This window comes from Mastigoproctus giganteus, chromosome 4, assembly GCF_048544385.1.
Source record: "Mastigoproctus giganteus isolate SK-2022 chromosome 4, ASM4854438v1, whole genome shotgun sequence".
NCBI classification, from domain to species: Eukaryota; Metazoa; Arthropoda; class Arachnida; order Uropygi; family Thelyphonidae; genus Mastigoproctus; species Mastigoproctus giganteus.
The window spans coordinates 223,886,167-223,907,130 of NC_143578.1; the positions used below are offsets into that span (position 1 = coordinate 223,886,167).

General features: G+C 35.1%; 1 protein-coding gene across 1 annotated transcript in view; it reads right to left on the reverse strand.

Annotated features, from left to right (window-relative positions):
* Positions 1 to 3,463: 3,463 nt before the first annotated feature.
* The window catches only part of LOC150087436 (uncharacterized), a 44,631-nt gene continuing 27,130 nt past the window's right edge, over positions 3,464 to 20,964 (reverse strand). Inside the window, exon 3 of the mRNA XM_090372069.1 lies at positions 3,464 to 4,480. Coding sequence (XP_090228195.1) covers positions 3,895 to 4,480 — 586 coding nt within the window. The 3' untranslated portion in view covers positions 3,464 to 3,894. The remainder of the gene's footprint in view (positions 4,481 to 20,964) is intronic.

Here is a 20,964-nt window from a genome sequence, read left to right on the forward strand (position 1 = left end):
AAAATCCATGTATATCATTGACAATACCTCATGAGCTGCCCAGGCAGCCTGTCTGCACTGCTCAGAAAGCTTCATATCTGACTGCACTATCCCCAGATCTTTTTCATTCTCCATTACTAAGTGTAGTACTGCACAGTTGCTACATTACCCTGGGGGGTTACTGCTACCCATATGAAGTACTTTGCATTTATCAAAATTAAACTTCAATTTCTGGCTCCTCCATAGCCAGGTGGGCAGGAGCAGCAGTGCATAGCACATGCCTCTTGATCAGACCGGGGTTCGAACCCATGACCACCAAATACCTAGGATGCGAAAAGGTCAGGAAATGACCACCGCATATCTCCAGAGCAATATGGCCTTAGTTGCTAAAGCTCCTAAAAACCAAACAACAACTTCAATTGCTATTTCTCAGCTCATCTGCCTAACTTTTCTAACCTGTTGCAGTAGCATTACTGTCATTAACCTACCAATCTTTGTATCTTCTCCAAACTTGGATATTAAACCTGATATGCCTTCAATCAATATCATTGATAAATATAGAAAACAACAATGGACCTAACAGCAAAACCTGATGGACTCCACTAATAGCATGAGTCAACAAAAAGCAATATCCATTGATTAACATTCTCTGTCTCTTCTTCCACTCAACTATCCCTTTATCCATGGTAGTAACTTGCCCTTACTGTCGCACTGCTGTAATTTGTACAGCAGTGTTTTATGTGCAACAGTATCAAAAGCTTTCCTGAAATCCAAAGTTAATGATATCAAAATTATTTTTTGCAACCATTTACTTTGTGACCATATCATATCCAATGAAATTAGTAAGACAAGATTTCCCCTTGACAAACCCATGCTGTGCCTGAAGTGTAATTGCGGCCTTGTCTAGACGATCCTGCATTACTTCTTTTAGCAGTGACTCCAGCATTTTCCCTGTAACAGAAGTTAAACTAACAGGTCTGTAATTACTCGCAATTAATGTTTTGCTACTAACACTCCACAACCACGAAGAGGCCAACTTGTGATATGTTTACAATGATTATATGACTGTAAACACATCACAAGTTGGCCTTGTTTGTCTAATTATTAGGAATCCTGTAGGGTGGCTTTTTTTTTTTTTTTTTTTTTATGAAAATCCCAAACACAAGGGGTATTGGAACCTATAGTACTTAGTACTGTGCTTGGGTTGGAGGTTGAGAAGATGAAAGGAGATATTTGTTGACATTGGACTTGAACTTCTGTAAACTGTAATTTTCAGGAAATACGTATGAAGGAAGATTATTCCAGAAAACGGCAGTTGAATGAATAAACGAGGAAGATGAAAAGTTGGTTCTGTGAGTTTGAAGTTGTACAGTAAATGGATGTTGGCAGCACGTGTTTGGACTGTTTTGAAAGAGAGAGCAGGAATTTTAGAAGTCAATTAAGAAGAACAGTGCCCATGGAAGTATCTGTAGAAAAGGCATGCAGCAGAAACAGTAAGTCTATGAGACAGAGTGGAGAGACTCTGTTAGAGAGGAGTCATTAATTAACCTAACTGCCCTTTTCTGAATGGAATCTAGAAGCCTCAGAGAGGTTTTGGGAGCACCGCCCCATATGTGGGAACGATATTTCATGGTAGGGTAGATTTGCGATTTGTACAGAGTGAACAGTTGTTTGGAAGAAAAGTAACGCTGAGAGCAAAATAGAAAACCAAGTTTTTTAGATGCAGAGGAAGCAATATTTGTAATGTGCTTGTGCCAAGAGAGATTAGAAGTCAGGGTAATCCCCAAAAGAGATATATCATTTTGCCTAGAAATCAGTGTCACCAAAGATAAGCATAGGAGCAGAAGAATCCTTTTTGCAAGATATAAGACAAGACTGAGTTTTAGAAGGATTGAAATCAACTAAGTTGTCTTTGCCCCACTGGAGATCAGCATTTAAGGAATTGGTAGCATATATTTGAGAAGTTGATTGAGCAGGGCAAGGTTTCTCAAAATGTAAAGTGGAATGCAATGAGTTATCATCGGCAAAACTATGGATAAGATTTCCAGTCAATGGAAGAAGGTCATTAATATACAAGAGGAAAAGAGTGGGAGAAAGAACTGAACCTTGGGGGGGACACCAGCATTAATGGAGAAGTTAGAAGATAGAGAGCCATCTACCATCACCCTCAGTGAGAGATCAGAAAGAAAACTGGATAACCAATTACAAAAACAGTTGGCAAACCATAAGATGGAAGCTTGTTTAGAAGACCTTTATGCAAAACACGATCGAAAGCCTTTGATATGTCAAGAGCAACTGCTTGTGTTTCACTGAACTTTTCCATTGATTTTTGCCATAAATGGGTAACATAAGCCAGAATATCACCAGTGGATCGACACTGACAGAATCCATACTGGCAATCGTTGATCAGACAGAAGGTTTCTAGGTAGTTTAAGAGTTAGTGGTTAATTGATTTCTCCATTACTTTAAAAAGAGTAGAAGTAATTGCAATGGGATGGTAATTGGATGGGAGGGATTTGTCACCCTTTTTAGGAACTGGCTGGATATGAGCAAATTTCTAAGCAGAAGGAAAAACACCTTTGGAATAAGATAGTGAAAAAAGGCAGCAAAGAACAGGAGTGAGTTCAGGAGCACATGTTGTGAGAACAAGTGGAGAAATACCATCAAGACTGGAGCTTTCTTAGCATCAAGATTCGTCAAAATCCTTCTGACTTCCTTTTGACGGAAGACCACAGGAGGCATTGAATGGAGCATGTTGGAAATGGTGGGAGGTGTTTTACAATCAGAGATGGGAGGATATAATGCTAATGCAATTTACAACACATGCACACACAAATCCCAATAATAAATGCACGACTGGCAAATCTGTAAATAGCAAGAGGTGGAGGAGATTAAGTTCTGCAAATGATTGAATGCAAAGTGATGTTAGATATGGTCTCGTGTTTTTTTCCCCCATAATGGCATATCTATCAACTAAGTTCAGGTATGGTTAAAACCTAAACTGTAGACATTTTTTATGTAAAAATTTTTATGAGGTAAGTTCATAACAAACAATAAAAAATTTATATAAATTTCAATTTCCAGAGATATTGCAATAACTGTCAGCTTTGGGTGTTCGTGGGAGAAGAGTAAGTAAAATTTAGAGAACTGTTCTAAATAAAACATATTTGGCCTAATTTCTGAAAATTGTGCTATGAGATTGAATGAGGGATCCTTATTTTCTTTTATTTATTATGTACCCTCCCCACACACACAAAGGTGCACAATCTAATCAAATGCCTGGCGTCTTGAAAAATGAGAAACATTTTCATGTTTTTATGTAAAAAGTTTTGAGATAAGTTCATAACAACACAAAAAATTTGTATAATTTATTTTGTATAATTTATTAAACAAGCAGCTAATGACTTTACACAAATACAAGTATTTTAGTAATTTTATTTGTAAACTTTTACAAATATGCTGTGGCAACAAAGTAAAGAAAAATCTAAATACTATGAACAAGATTCCAGCACAATACTGTAAGTTATACATAAGAATAAGAAGCTAGTCCAATGATCATCTGTAGGTATGTAATGATAGAAAGGATATTAATTACTCTAAATCCATCAATTTAGATTTGTTCTTAAAAGAGTGCAAATCAATGCTGTTTTCAGTGAAAACAAACCAGTTTAAATTTAATATTACAATAAAAAAATTACTCATTCTCTTTCATGCAAACCTTTTCACTCACGTCTATGTGGCACATACTAGGAAAGACAAAATAAACATTTCAATCCATAGCACTAGAAGCACATGATACTCATTAATAGCCTAAATAACCAACAGGATGTAGCAAGGTTATTTCACAGCAAACTAAGTTTCATAAATGTTTCCCCATTCTCCTGACAGAACATAATTCAGCTAGTAAGACCAAACTTATGTATACATCATTTCTGCCATGTGAGACATTTTACGGGGAATATACACTAAATTATCAAAGTAACCTGCCAATTCATCTACAGTTATATCATCCATTCTAGCTTGCTGTGAACAAGTTCGTTCGCTCAACTGAGGAGCCATTTGAGAAGCAGTTCGTGTATTCTTAAGGTTTACTTCTTTTTCTTGTAAACCAATAAACTTTTCTTTATTTTTTTTAGGTAGGTAATTTCTTTTAGTAGTGCAAAGCAAATGCCTTTGTGACTCAAGCCAATGGCAATTTGTAGAAAGTTCCCGTCCTAAAGAATTGTCTTGTTTGCATAAGGTATTAAAATCATTCATCGTATTTACTGCACGTTCACCAAATATATGGTTACTGTGTGTCAAATATGTGTGATCTTTTCGATTACGCCATGGGCTAGGAGTAAAGGGAGCTGATGCAGAAGACCATACATGTGCCAACCGTGGCATTTTGACTACATTTTGATGACTTATAGGAAGGAGAACATCTTTACTGGGGATCCTAGATGGTGACTTAAGGACCAAATGATGTTTTGCTGCTACAGATTTATTTCTATGTTTAGGGCTGGGAGGGGAAAAAAATGGAGATTACATATTAGAATAATTTTACTGTAATATCAGAATAATAAATAAAATACATGTATTAACAACAACATGTGCCTAGAAAAACTAAATGAATATACAGTACTTTAAAAATCTTTCGAATTCTTGCATAAAAAATTTTTTTTTTCTCTAAAACTCATTTTTTACAAAAAAAATGACATCTGACATACCCATTTCTTGTTATTTCTCTGAATGTGAGTGAGTTAATAATCTCTAAATGATGATGCAGTATTTTCTGTTTTCATACGTTTTATCATTTTCAGTCTGAGATTATTTAGACAGAGATACCATATATTTACTGCAGTCTATTTTTTTTAATTGTTGGAATAAGACACTAATAGTGAATGAAATTAGCAAATAGCTAGATGAATAAATGGAGGATCCCTGTACAAAGGGCCCTCCCCTTCTACAATTGGGTTCTCTTATTTCAATTTTATATTCTACAAAAGAACAGCTCGGTTTACAGAAAATCAACTACGGTACAAGAAATTTCATGCAATGACTAATGAGATATGAATACAATTCCACTCAAGCTTTGAAAAATATTCTTGTAGTCAGTATTTTGCATTCTGATATTTTTAAACATCAATGACAGTGAGCAAGCAGCCAATTTCGGGTATACAAAAATCTTCCAATTAATGCACTTAAAGCACAATCTTAAAGTAAAACAAATGGGAATGAAATGCTTTCAATTCAGTGCACACTGCTTATTGCAATAACATAGTATTATCAATCATGTAATGCTATCACTTTTATATAGTCACAATCAGATGTATTGTTACACATCTGATCGGACATTTATATTCAAAAAATGTTTATTTTTTTGAATATAAATGTGTGTGTGTGTGTATATATATGTATATATATATATATATATATATATATATATATATATATATATATATACACACACATATATATACACACACATTTATATTCATAGTATATATTGTTATTGCTTTTCTGCCTTATTGAAGTTTATGTATGTACAGTAGAAATGATTCTACAGTAGAACTGAAGTATGCAGTTCCAGAAATATCATGCAGTTTCATTTTTATGAAAATGTCAATATTTCTTTGAGTGACTTTCTCAAAGAAAATAACAGCATGGTTCTTTGACTGACTCTCAAAGAAACAGTGAACTGTCAAATTAAAGTAGTGCTTTATATTGTTTGATTTAAATGTTTTCTTTCTCTCCACATACACCTTTTTATGTCCACATTTCTGCTCTGCATCAATAAACAACGCTGAACAGTTTGCATCATTTCTTCAGTTATCGGTTTACCCAAGTCCTGAAGTGATCACAACAAGCAATCCACTGTATTTATCTATTTAATGTATACTGTACATACATATACAATACGAGACAGTATTTTTTTTAAATAACAAACCAAACTCCATTAATTAAAACGGAAAAACTATAAATTATAATCCAAACATTACATAAATAAATCATAAAATTCATGAAATTCAAAAAACTTAGAATTTAAAACATCAGAAACTATCTGCAATTTTTAATTTATAGTGTGGTTTATTTGCTATTCCTGTCTTTGAATCTGTTAGCGGATCTCAAAACAGGCTTTGTACAATGTATATTTAGTTGGATATAAAGTTTGAGGAAAAACTTTGTGTGTTTTCATCTTAGTTTTTAAAGAATTCAATTTTTTGGCATAAAATCTGTCACTAACATAGCACCATCTCTAATACAATTACAGTACTAATGGTTTTTTTGAGTTCCATGAATTTTATGGTTTTTTTACATAATGTTTGGATTACAATTTATGGAGTTTGGTGGTTATTATTTCTAATTTTTGTCTTCTTGAAATGCAGTCAGTTGTTTGTCTTGTTTAATGGATTTGTTTTTTTTTTTTTTTTTGGTTCCTTTAGTTACTTGAGTTGGATTCAGTTGAATGGAGATGATATACCAATATTAGCCATATGGTAAAAAGGAGCCCAGCACTTTTATTGCACCAGGAAAAAAATAAACAAATAAATACAAAATAAACTAACCTATGCGACCCTCTTATCACATAGGCACCTATCCAACCAACTGTTGTTTCACCATCGTACATATAATGTATTTAGGAAAGATAAGCAAGTGGGGTAGGGAGAGAGGGAAAATTATCTATACCAGCACAGAATCAGTGTGATGAAAGATAGTTGGCAGTGGAGGGGGGGGATGAAAATGGGGAAGTGCTACAGACCAGAACATGACAAACCAGTGTGAATGTCTTCTTATGGGTGATTGCAATTTGCCCCTTATTGGGGCATTCATTTGAATATTCTTAAGTACTTTGTTCATGGTATTCTTATTCTTAATCCTAGAAAGGTGGGTAAACTGATATGAATGTATTATCATGGGCACATTAATTTTCCAGAGATACCGGGAGTGTGTACGAGGAGCTCAAAAATATACCACTACTTCTAATTACAGTGAAGAGAAATTTATAGGCATCTGAAGTTCACTTGTTAGCTGTCTCTGTCACTCTCTCATACCTTTCACTCACATAATTTGTGATACTGACTGCTTACATAAGCAATGTGTCTATCAGAAACAATGGTTTGTTGATGAGAAGGGGATAAAACTGTAATGGGAATGTGCTGCAGAATAGCTAGGAAATGACCTTGAACCACTTATCAAAATTTCCTCCACTACAGTATTCTGAATCTACAAATGACTACTTCTCACACTACATCTAATACATGTATCAGCACAAATTACACCACATGTATAAATGTGTAGGGCACAAACCTGTTTACATCTATAGACACAGATTGCTAGTTAAAATTAAAAAAAAAAAAAAAAAAAATCACGAACTAAGATGACAAATATCACACAAGGATTAACGTTTCATGATTCTAGGTGTGAATAGATTATTTCTGGTGAAACTGCACAAAATAAAAAATAGGATTTAATTATAGAATAACATATTAAATTTTAAAGTCATAGTTCATAAAAACAAGCAAATTTAGTCACAATCCAGAAAACTTAAAACTTGGTATTAATAAAAAGATAATTTTATGAAAATATTTATATTCAAAACAAAATTAACTACCAAGTTCAAATAAAACAGAATATAAATAATGTAATTTTTTAAACAAGCTTGAATTCATGTCTTAAACATTAATAACTATAAATTTAATGAGATTTATAAGGAGGTTATGCAAGCGAAGGCTGATTATGAAAGGCCTTTGGCAACGGATGCAAAGAAAAACAACATAATTCTTTACTTATGTAAACACTAGAAGGAAGGAGATGAATCAGATTAGTCCACTTGATATGAATGGTTTGCCTGTTGATGATCCTGCTCAGAAAGCTGACAAACTGAATGAGTATTTTGCATTTAGATTCACACGAGGAATTCTGTAAGGAAAGGGAGGACAGAAGTTTACTAAACTCTAAGAGGGAGCTAAATGATTTTGTAATAACGGGCAAAGTGGATGAGAAACTGTTGAAGTTAAACATAAAAAAGGCACCTGGGGTGGACAGAATCTATCCAGTTATATTGAAAGAGGCAGTGATGGAAGTAAGCAAACCCTTAGCCATAATTATGAGAGTATCCTTAGATTAAGGGGAGGTCCCCATGGACTGAAGATATGCAAATGTATCCCCATTCAAGGCTAAATGGATGTCAGATAAACCAATGAGACTCATGGCAGAGAAGAAAAATGCATGGGATGCATATAAATCATCAGGTGACACAGAAGCCTATGGTAGATATAAGCTGGTGAGTAATCAAGTAAGAAGGAAGGGGTGAACCAGATTGGTCCAATTGATGCTGATGGTACGACTGCTGAGGACCCTGCTCAGGTAGCTGACAAACTGAATGAGTATTTTGCATCTACATTCACACATCAGGAGTTATTCAGGGAGGGGAATGCCAAAAGTTTATAAAACTCTGGGGGAGCTAAATGATTTTGTAATAACTGGGACCTGAGTGGAGGAGAAACTGTTGAAGTTAAACATAAGAAAGGCACCCGGGTTGGATGGGATCTATCCAGTTATATTAAAGGAGGTGGAAAAGGTAGTAAGCAAACCTTTAACCATAATTATGAGAGCATCCTTGTACTTAGGGAAGTCTCCACGGACTGGAGATGTGCAAATGTATTGCCAATTCACAAAGGGGGATCAAAGGGCGACACAAGTAATTATAGACTTGTTGGTTTAATTTTCTGGGGATATTAATGGTTTGATTTGATTATATTGACACATTAGCATCTAAGGCTATTATGTGACAGGACATCAGGAAATTAATGGAGGTACTGGTTAAAGCAGCACTACAGGATCATCTAGACAAGCCTGCAGTTATAGTTCAGACAGCATGGATTTATTAAGGGGAAGTCTCGTCTGACCAATTTGACTGGATACTACAATGAGGTCACAAAGGAACTGGATGCAAAAAATAATAATTTTGATATCATATACAGTCAGTCCTCATATAACACGCATTTACACTACATGAATTCGATCATACACGATTTATAAATAGTAGAACGATATTGCATATAATACGAACCGAATTCGCTTATGCACGATTCGCCTTTGTGTTTACAAAAAATAGCAGTTGAACGTGGAATCACCCCAACTGAATGCAACACGATAGCAATGAAGAGAAGATTCTGAAAATGTATTTATGTTTTTTATATCAGTGAAGGGGAAACACATTTCACCATAATAACGTAAAAACCCACACAATTCCAGATTGAGTTTACTACCAGTTTATAACAGATTCCACTATCAGAAACGCAACTGGAAATTGTTTTTATTGTTTTATGGTAGTGATCTCCAGAAATGTGCTTTAGTAAAATGTGAGCTAGTGAGGTGTTAATGTGCCTCTGCTTTTACGGTGTTGTTTATTCAGTTGCGCAGCTTTGTTTATGTGTATCAAGCGTGCCTTCTCATTTTGTAATTGGCTTTATTCCCTAAAAATGAGTAAAATACTTAAAAGGTATGAAAAGGAAGCATTCTGGTGAAGATAATACAGATTCAGAGAGAAAAAGAAAAGCAATACCGATAGACAGAGGTGAATTGTGTCAAAAATTCTTACTCGGGAAAATTTGTAGCGGTCTCATACTACCGTTTATGGCCAAAATCACACTTTTGGCCTCCGGCCCACCGGGTTTCCCTGGTAAGGCTTATGGCCAGTCCACCTCTGTTAGAGGAAAAAATATGAAATTGTGAAACACTGAGCGAAATGAAAGAACATGTGATATTGCACGTGCTACAGACCTAAATGAGGCAAAGCCGAGAATTAGAAAGAATGCAGAGAAAATAAAAACAACTTTCATAGCAGGAATAACTCAAAGCGTAATAAAATCCATTAGATCAAGACACAAAGAATTGGAATAGATGGAACCACTGTCATCCATTGTTGTTTTCTGTATTTATCAATGATACTGATGAAGGTATATCAGGCTTAATGTTCAAATTTGCAGACAATACAAAGGTTGGCAGGGTTAATGACACTAATGACAGTACACTACTGCAACAGGATCTAGAAAAGTTGAGCAGATGGACTGAGAAGTGGCAACCAACGTTTAATACTGACAAATGTAAAGTACTGCATATGGGTAGAGTAACCCCAGAGTAACATATCAACTGTGTGTTACTACACTTAGGGTGGTGTAGAATGAAAAGGCCTGGGGGTAATTGTGCAATCAGATATGAAGTTTTCTGGGCAGTGCAGACAGGCTGTCAGAGCAGGTCATGGGGTATTGTCAATGATATACAGGAATTTTGCTAATAGCAACAAGGAGGCGATTATCCCTTTGCATACGGCAATGGTCAGGCCATACCTTGAATACTGCATACAGGTCAGGAGGCCTCATTTTAGGAAAAGTGTAGAGTTGGTAGAACGAATATAGAAAAGGGCAACAAGATTAGTGAGGGGAACAAAGGGGTCCTCTTACCAATAATGCTTAAGTTCTGCAGACTGCAGCATCTGGAGACCAGGCACCTGCAAGGTGATCTGATTGAGGTGTATAAGGCCTTGAATGGTTTGAGCAGGCTCAATGCTGATGGGATTCTTTCGCTTGCTCAGATTACGAACTTGAGGGGGCATAGATTCAAATTGAGGAAAGACAGTTGTATAATAGACGTGCAGAAATTTGTCTTTAGAAAGCAGGTAGTTGATTGCTGGAACAGACTTTCTTCCTTTGTTGCGGAATTTGATAGCTTAAATAAATTAAAGGCTCTACTAGACAAATATTTGGAGTGACTGGATGGATGAATTGGGAAGGAGTGGTTTGTAGTTTTTTTTTTTTTTTTTTTTTTGTTTTGGCTGATGCTGTATAAGCTTGCTTTCTTGCATCATATGCCTCAACTAATGCTAATATCCCCCCCCCTTAAAATTTTACCGTTTTTTCAAAAATGAAATTTTCTGTTGAGTAATGTTCCTGTATTGCATTGCCACTTTGTTCTTCATACCTTAATATTTTCAGTTGCATTTAATTTTCCCTTTTGAATAATTTTATTTCTCTTACAAAGTGACGGCTAAATGATTCTGAAAGAAGTTTCAAATTTTATCATTAAATTCTTATTTAGGAATGCTCGCTGTTCTGCATCAATAAAATACACATACAGGGCATTTTTGAAAGATCTCAAAACTTTGGGAGCGTCTGTGTGAAAAAAAAGTCCACACAGACATAGGTTCAGAAATGCTTCTCTTCTGAGTTATAGCTTTTTTTTTTTTTTTTTGTACAGTGACAAGTACAATTGTCAATAAGTAAGATGACAGGTAAATCTGAATCATTTACATATCTAATATCACTATACATGGATGCACAATTTGGAAAAATTCATCCACTCCTGGGCAAGCAACTGTTCTTAAAGTTAATTGTTGATTGTTTGGCTTATCAGTTGTCCTGAAGTTATCTGCAAGTGAATCAGTATTCCTGTTGTGATTTTCAATCCATGTGTTATTTGACCAGAATAAACTGAAATAGCATTCATTTCATTTATGGGGGAACAATTTTTAATTCCCAAGAAACTTTTCCACAACAAGTGATTATTTGGATTTATTTAGATAAGTACAGGTAACTATGGTATCTAGATAGGTACAGTTATGTAGATATGTACAGTTACCTGTACATATCTAAATAAACCCACAAAAAATTCATTTAATTTAAAATTAAACTGAATTAAGTTTTTTGGTCACAATGGTATATGTACAGGAATTATTGAAACGTTATAGGCTGTATATATGGATATGGCTGTATATATCAGCAGTTACCTACAAAGTTAAGAATAAGACAACAGTGTTAAGCAGAAGATTAATTATAATTATAATACTATTGGCATTATGTAAAACTACTTACAGATACATATGTCTTCCATGTTCAGGGCTGTTACTAACAAATGGGAATTCGTGCTCCCGCATAACACGAGCACCAGCTTTATATTCTTCAATCACATACTGTACTTTCCTACAACTAAAATTTTTCCACATTCTGGGCTATTAGTGTAATTACAAGGGCAGGAGTGTCTATTTCTATCCTATATATATATATATATATATATAGGATAGAAATAGACACTCGTGCCCTTGTAATTAGTGAGGTCTTAGTGAAGCATATATCCACTTTAGTATCATGATTGCTCTAAAGGCACAAAGTGAAACAAACATGGATGAATTCCATTCTGTTTTTGAAAAAGTTGATGAAATGGAGAACTGTGCATACCTCATATTTCTATGAGGTGCTTCCTGTCATGACTTACATCTGAATTTGTATGAGATGCATACAGATGTTAATGTAGATTTATATCAACACTTTTGAGATAAATAATAACTAAAGTGATAACTGTAGTCAAGGCTAAAGGGAATTGTTTTAATTCTGGCAAGGAAATGTATGTTGGCCATAGGCATTACTTCAACTCTGATTGGAATGGTTGGAGAATCAGCAAATGGAAACAGTAATGGATGCAATACACTTTATTATTTTATTTTATTTTTTTTGTTGGTTTGGTAAAAGCCTGTACTTGAACTTTTATTTCTTATCTTTAAATAAAGATAATAAAATGTTTGGAATTAAAAAACAGATAACATTTTAATTATGAGCTTTATAAAACAAACCTTAATTGGTTTAAGGTTTAAGTATTAAAAATATTTTATTCTTATCTGTTTCCCTTCCTGTAAATATTAGTAATGGTCATATAGTGCAAGGAAGCCTAAGGCTTATGCTTCACCAGCCAAAAAATAATAATAATAATAAATAAATAAATAAAATAATAATAAAAATAAATAAATAAAGCACAAAACAGACAATCAATGCATTTCCTTCCTCCCATAGGTAACTATCCAGCTGACCTTTAAATTTCCTCAAACTGTCAGCCTCAATCATCCATGCAGGTAACTTACTCCAGTACAGTCTGTCCCTGACATACATAAGAGATACATTCCAGAACTTCTTACGTAAGTCAATTTTTACGTAACTCGGGAATGACTAATAAAATATTGCTACTATATCCCTGATATGTCAAAATTACAGAAACCACATAATATCCTCAAAAGAATGAAGAAAAATAGTCATATACCATAACAATTAAAAACTTTATCTGGGGTCAGCAGTGAATTAACCGGAGTGGCACATAAGGAAAAAAAAAAAAAAAAACAGAAAAGGAAGAAAAAACATGTTATTGTACTGTAAAAACTGATATGTATTTTGTACTGTGTAGGCTTTATAAGGGTTACTAAAGGAATCAAAACCAAAGTGTATATATTTAAGAAAATTGGTCTAAAGCACACAATGAATTAGTCTATACACTTCAGGTGTGATGAACTGAAGGTAACTTAAAACAAACCTGAAGCATTGATAAGACATTAATCACAGGGTGTTGTAGGCTGAGTCTAGGTCAGGAGGGTAGAATGTGATATGAACTCTTCGACCTTCATCTATTTCATATGGTTTTTTTTTTAACCTCTACATAAATTTCGCAATAAGCCAATAAGCAATCTTGAACTTTTATTTCTATTTTCATGAAACATTGGTGTTTTCATCCATTCCATTAAACACAGAGACCTTCCTGAATTTTATGAAACGCTTCTGCCATTTCCTATAATTTGAACTGCTTCTTGGGTTGCTCCAATGGATTTGGCTCTCCCATGCTCCTCAACTATTTGCACATTCAACTGGGTTAGGTTTTCTGTTGTTAAATCTTCACCTCTTTCATCCACAAGCTTGTCTACATCTTCGTTCTCCAGGACCAGCTGCAACTCCTGGGCAAAGTTTACAATTTCTTTGGTAACACAAGACATCAGCTCATCTGAGTACAATTCTCCGAAGAAATAGCTGAAGGGACACAGTCCACGTGGCTTAAACGTTGTGGGGGTTTCTCCGAAGTGCTTCAACGTAGTTCACCTGTCTTAAACACATGTTGTCGAATATTTATTCAGACTTTTTAAAGCAGAAAATGAAATGTTAACTCTAGTTATTTACCTAGATTCTAGTTACGGCGCAGGTTACTATCCAACATAATTTGTATGGGAACAAAAATAAAAACTTATTGTTCCTTCATTTGACTTCACTCTTAAAAATTATACAGAAAGTATCTTTATGATTTTACCAAAAAAATTTATGTAAGTCCGAAGTTACATAACTTGGGCGTACATAAGTTGGGGACAAACTGTAATTTATAACTTGCTGGTTAAAATAAAACTTCCTGCAATCCAGTCTAAACTTCTCCCCCTCCGTAACTTGAATTTATGGCCCCTAGCTCTAGAATCATTTCAACCATGAAAATTTCGTCTTCGTTCATTTTACTTTTGCTTCTCAGAGCCTTAAACATCTCAATCAAGTCTCCTCTAAGGTGCCTAGTGTCTAAGTTTTGCAACCCACATATTTGAAGTCTGTCCTCACATGGTGCCCTTTTGCCGATCTCACTGGCGAGTTACCCGTCTTTGGACAATTTGGACAATGACCTTTCAAGAAGCTCAATGTCTTTTTTTAGGTGCAGTCTCCACACTTGAACACAGTATTCCAAGTGTGGTCTATCAACAACCTCATATAATGGAATTATGACATCCTTACCTCTACTAGAAAATGTTTGATGAATCATCGATAGGACACCACGAGCCTTCTTTGCAACCTGTCTCCAATGCTCGGAGAACTTAATGTCTGACCACATCGTAACTCCCAAGTCCCTTTCTTCCACTACTGACTTTATTCCAACTCCACCAAGTGTATAAATTATTTTAGGATTGCTGTTCCCCAGGTGTAAGAACTTGTTTTCTGCTCAATTAAAGCATAGCTGCCACTTTTCTGACCATTCCTGAAATTATCTATGTCACTCTGAAAAAGCTCTACTTGGCGGTGATCATTAACTACTCTATCAATCTTTACATCATCTGCAAATTTAGACATCATGCCCTCTATCCCTTCACAGATGTTATTTATGAAAATCAAAAATAACAGTGGTCCTAATATTGATCCTTGGGGGAACCCCACTTCTTACATCAACCCAATCTGAGGAATAACCATTTATCACAACCCTCTGCCTCCTTCTCTGAAGCCATCCTGCAATCCACCTATGGATTTTACCTGTGATTCCAACCTGTTCCAGCTTATAAAGTAACCGGTTGTGTGGGACTGAGTCAAATGCTTTGCTGAAATCTAAATTAAACAAAGTCGAAATTATTCCCTAAATGCAGCCCATGGGTTACCTTGTCAAAATAGCTAACAAGATTTGTTAAACATGATTTTCCCTTTACAAAACCATGCTGCGTATCCTTCAGAATTCCACCCTTGATCATTGCCTCCATGCTTTTCCCCTGTTACTGAAGTTAGACTAACCGGTTGGTAATTTCCCACTACACTCTTAGAACCACCTTTATGTATTGATAATACGTTGGCACTTTTCCAATCCAAGAATCTCTCCTGAGCTCAGTGATGCTTTCATAATTAGCCTTAATGGTTCAATGCACTCACTTGCCGCCTCCCTTAAAATTATAAGGTTCAGCAGACTCTCGATTTACTGGGATCGGTTTAACCGGGAGACTTCAAGACTCCAAAAGAAAAAAACAACCAGAAATCATAAAATTCAAGTAATAACTAAAATAGGTATAAACAAATGCTTTGCAAGTCATAAATAAGCGACAAGCAGGGCTTTATAAAGTCGTCATCGGGAGATTATTATCTTGCAATCCCCCACTGTCTTCACACCCGACGCTAAAAAAAAAAACCAAATGTTTAGTTTGTTTTAGTGCGTCATTTCGATTGTTGTGTTTCGTCGCACCGCAAAGAGAGAAATTTTGTTTCATTATTTAATAAATGTTGGAGATAATGAAAAAAAATTTTTTCTTTAGAAATCGTGAAAATGATGGGTAAAACACAATCAATTAAATAAAAACTTGAAATTATTCAAGTTTGAAAATGATGCATCCGTTAAATCTCTAAGGAACTGTTAGACGTTGGTGGTGACCAAACTATGCACGAAACTGTAAAAAATAAAGGGAAGCTATTAGATTTAAAATCGACATCGAAAAAAATAAAGGGAAGCATCGTATTGGACACGCGAGTAGTGCATGGTAAGCTTTTTTATCCATCGCCATATTTTTACATAGGTTGCTGAATATTTTTGGGTAGTAAGACCTTGACTTTACGTTAAATTTTTTCTCTTTTTTTTTTTAGGATTGTAAAATTTAAAAACAGAATAATAATGATGATCACGGCACGCACAAATTCCACAAGCGGGATATGGAGTAATAAGCTTAAAAATAGGAATGAAGAGAAGATTCTTAAAGGTTTTTTTTTTTTTATATAACTGAAGATTTCAGTGAAGGGGGGGGGGGGGGGGACACCTTTCACCGTAACGTAAAATCCCACAGAATTCCAGCTATCGGCATTATCGCAAATGCAATACAATCGAGTTTACAATCCATTTATATTTTTGGGTAGTAGTAAGTCCTTGATTTATGGTAATTTTTTTCTTTTTTTTTAGGATTGTAAAATTTAAAACAGAATAATAATAAGCAATCAATAATGACGATCATGGCACACACAAATTCCACAATATGGAGTAATAAGCTTAAAAATAGAAATGAAGAGAAGATTCTTAAAGGTTTTTTTTTTTATATGACTGAAGATTTCAGTGAAGGGAGACACATTTCACCGTAACATAAAATCCCACAGAATTCCAGCTATCGGTATTATCGCAAATGCAATACAATTGAGTTTACTATCCGTTTATAATTAGATGCCCTAACAGAAAAGCCTAATAACCCGGAAAGTGCAAATTGTTTTTGTTTTATGGCAGTGACCTCCAGAAATGTGCTTTAGTAAAATGTGAGCTCGCGTGGAGTGATAATAGTGAATTTTCGCCTTAACCCCCCTGAAGTTCTTTACAGAAAATTTCATTTTGACCATTATTATGGTGCCGACTAAGAGAATAAGTGACAGCGGTACTACTAGTAAATCTATCATAAAAAAAAAAAAAGGAAAGCGATCAATTTGGATCAGAAAATTAAAATAAGGATGTTTGAAAATGGTCAAACATGAACAAGTATCGCATGGAATTTAGATTTGTCAGTGTCAACAGTGAACACAATAATAAAGGAGAAAGACAGAATACGAGAAGCGGTGAAGCGATCGGCACCAATGAAGTCAACTATAATAACCAGGGCTACGAAATACATATTACTGTACTGTACAGTTTTTACTGTACAGTTTCTTCCTTTAATGTTTTCTTTTCTTATGTACCACTTCACTGCTGTCCCCAAATAGTTTTTAATTGAACTAATTAAAAATATAACTAATTTTCTATATATATAACTAATATAAAAAATATATAACTTTTTATTCATTCTTCTGAGGACATTTATGTAATTTTGGCATATCACAGATATAGGAGCAATGTTTTATTAGTCATTTCCAAGTTATGTAAAAATCGATTTACATAAGAATTCCTGGAACGTATGTCGGGGACTTACTGCATTTTTGGATTAACTGGGAAATCGATTTTCCGGGATTTTTATTTTATCATCTATCCCGGAAAATCGAGAGTCTACTATATAAGCCACAACCCCAGGAGCCTTACTCGCCAGCAGGTCCAAAAATTTTTTCATTAAATAATCATGTGAAATTTCAATATCATTAATTACATATTTTTCAACTTCGTTCCCATAATTTGTCATTGACATAAAGGGTTTTCTTCTGTAAATATTGATGCAAAGTAACTGTTGAGTTCATCTGCAACATCAGCTGGGGTATCTAATACTATCCCACGTCCATTACATAAGGGTCTGATCTGATTTATCCTTCTCTTCTTAGCATTTATATATGCAAATTTATATATGAGAATTCCTTATCCCCACTCTTTGCTCTCTTTGCCAGCAATTTCTCATAATCTGCCCCTTCCCCCACCAGCCTAACTTTTTCTGTGGCACTATTATAGATAAATTTGTAGCTGTTATAGGCTTTGTACTTTTATTATTATTATTAGCTATATGGTGCAAGGAAGCCAAAAAAAAAAAAAAAAAAAAAAAAAATATCCTAAGTTACCCTGAGAGAGAGAAAGAGTCAAAAGTAGAAGGGAATCGCCAAGAAAGAGAAGAATGATGATATCCAGCTCAGGACCCAGGGTGTGCCAAGCCCATACTCATCAGATATGAGCCCCTAGGATTTTTTATTGTTCTGTAACTTTTCCATGCCATCTTTTTTCTGCTCAAGTAATCTGGCAACTTCATTATTCATCCAACTTGGAATCCTCCTCATGGAGTATTTTTTTTTTTTTTTATGAAAACCCCAAACACAAAAGGTATCAAAACCTATAGTACTTAGTACCGTGCATGAGTTGAAGGAGAAGCATGGGGGGGGGGGGGAATGCTGGAAACTTTGCTCTAGAGACTAAACATGGGTTTCACCACTTCAAGCCTCCAATAAGCAAAGTGGTGATATTTCACCGGTTGATGAAAGTCATCTACCACCTACATTCAAGGCTTCTGTAAAAGGTATAACATAATTCAATTGTATTCGCTCTCTGTGAGTTATCTACCCAGTTAATAGAGACCATGTAGCACCTTAAGGCATTGTAATTTCCTTTCCTAAAATCGTGACCCTTTCCTTTGCCTTCAACTACTGCTCTCTTCATCGTCCACTGTAGAACCCCATGATCACACAGCAATTGGTTCCTGTACTGTCAGCCCTATTCTGTCATCTGGTTCATGTGTGATGATCAGGTCTAGAATATTGTTTCCCTAATACTTTCCCTGACATGTTGATACAAATAACAATCATCTAGTTGATCTAAAATTTTTGTCCCCCATGTAGAGTTTCCTTCCCATTTGCTCCAATCAATTAAACACAAATTAGTCTCCCATAATAAGACATTCACGCTTACTTGCCCATTCCATTTGCATGTAGAGGCTCTCATCATAATCTTCACAATCACCTGGCCTATAGATTACTCCCACTCTCTTTATACTTTTGCTTCCATCTATCTCACACCACACAGATTCTATCCCAGCATGCGAAACGTCTGAATCTGGGAAAGCTTTTGTGGTGCTCAGACTGCTTTTGATAAGAAGCATGACCCCATCACTCCTTCTATCTGCCCTATCCTTCCTAAATACACTGTAAATACTATACTGAAACTCATCAGCCCCTATTTCCGGGTGGCACCATGTTTCTGTAAGCCTATTATGTCAGCGTTATTTGTCCTAAACAGCAGTTCGAATTCAATCATTTTATTGATAACGCTTCTGACATTACAGTAAACCACCGCTATTCGCGGGGATTACGTTCCTGAGAAATGCCGCTAATACCGAAAACGCGAATACTGAGTTATGGCACCCATAGTAATAAAGGGGTTCCTTTCCAAAGTATGAAATATATAAGAAAAACTAGTCTAAAATTTTGTCTATGTATGTATTATATGTACCTTCATAATATTACATAGTGAAATGCAAGCATATGGCATCGAAATGAAAATAAGAAACAATTTAATATTAAATGTAATATTTATTAGAAATTTCAAACAAATCTTTCAAACCAGCACCTTTGCTAGCTAAAAAAAAAACTTATCCGGCCAGTGTTATCACCAATTTCGCAAAAGTGTTGATAAAGGAGTTTTCCCTTTTCACGAATGATGAGTGAACTTAACAGAATTTTATTTTTAGTTCGGTCTTCTATCCACAGATTTAAAGCCTCTTCCATTTTTTTTAAATTTAACATCGCGAGTTACAGAGCAAATTTTTGAAGCAATTAGCGCGTTTTCACGGACACTATGGCGGATTTTTTCTTCCGATTTTTTGATTGATCGTACCGTTGACGCATTGATTTTATAATGTTTTGCCACTGAGGAGACACTTTCACCATTAGAAATTGTCTAATAACTAAATTTTATTTGCTAATGTCATCGCCTTCTTTGATCTTTTCACATTTCCCTTGTTATTCGTAGCCATATTTTTGTACAGGTTAGAAAGAACGTCCACAATAAAGTCACTTTCTTCCGTTAACACACTCGAAAAAGTCTGTTCTACACTGCAAAACGGTAGATTTATCACTTTTGTAAGCATATAAATTTATTCAATTTATAAGCATATAAATTTATTCAATTTATAAGCATATAAATTTATTCAATTTATAAGCATATAAATTAAAAGCAAAAGACGAAACCTTCCATGACAAGTGCATAACATGTACTGAACAAAGATTAGCGAGAAACATCCAACCTCGCAATTTTGTCACTCCTTTCCCCCCCACCCACTGAGCGCTGTTTTGACCGGGAAAGATGATTTCAGCCATGCCTATGTTTTTTTTTTATGGCGGAAAATGTTCACGGCACTTTAAAATTCACATTTTTTTAGGTTTAATTTTATATTAAATCGGCGACTGCGAATACATGAAACCGCAAATAACGGGGGTTTACTGTACTGTATAAACAATTAAGATTTAGTGTTCTTGTATAGTTAACTACCCTGACACACCCCTTAAAGTTATTTAAACTCGCTTCCCTGGCATTAGCTACCGCTCATTTTAAACGTTTCTGTCCTCAGAACATCTTGCTAATGTGACCTGTCGCAGTAACAAACAAGAACGAGGTATATGCAAATGTGACCAATATCATTAGATAAACGCGTATCTATATTTCCTTTATCCCCCCCCCCAAAAACTAGCAGTTTCCCTGAACCTTTAAGGTATTCTCAATGATACTGGCAAAAACTCTTGCACCACATTTGTTTACATGTATCCCTTTCTCTACAAAACAGATTCCTTCTACCTAAAAGTGTGGGCCAAGCTGATAAAAACTTCCCAAAGCCTTGCAGAGTCCTTCTAGTCTTGAGTTAATCCACATGGCTTTCAGCAAATAATCCCTCTTATCATGCCTAGGCAGAATTGCAGACACAGACATTCTGACCTAACTCGTGAAATTTCTTCAGCATGGTCTTATATTTGTGTAACAAATCGTCAGATCATGTGTGCTTAATATCATTAATCACGAATAATAATATTC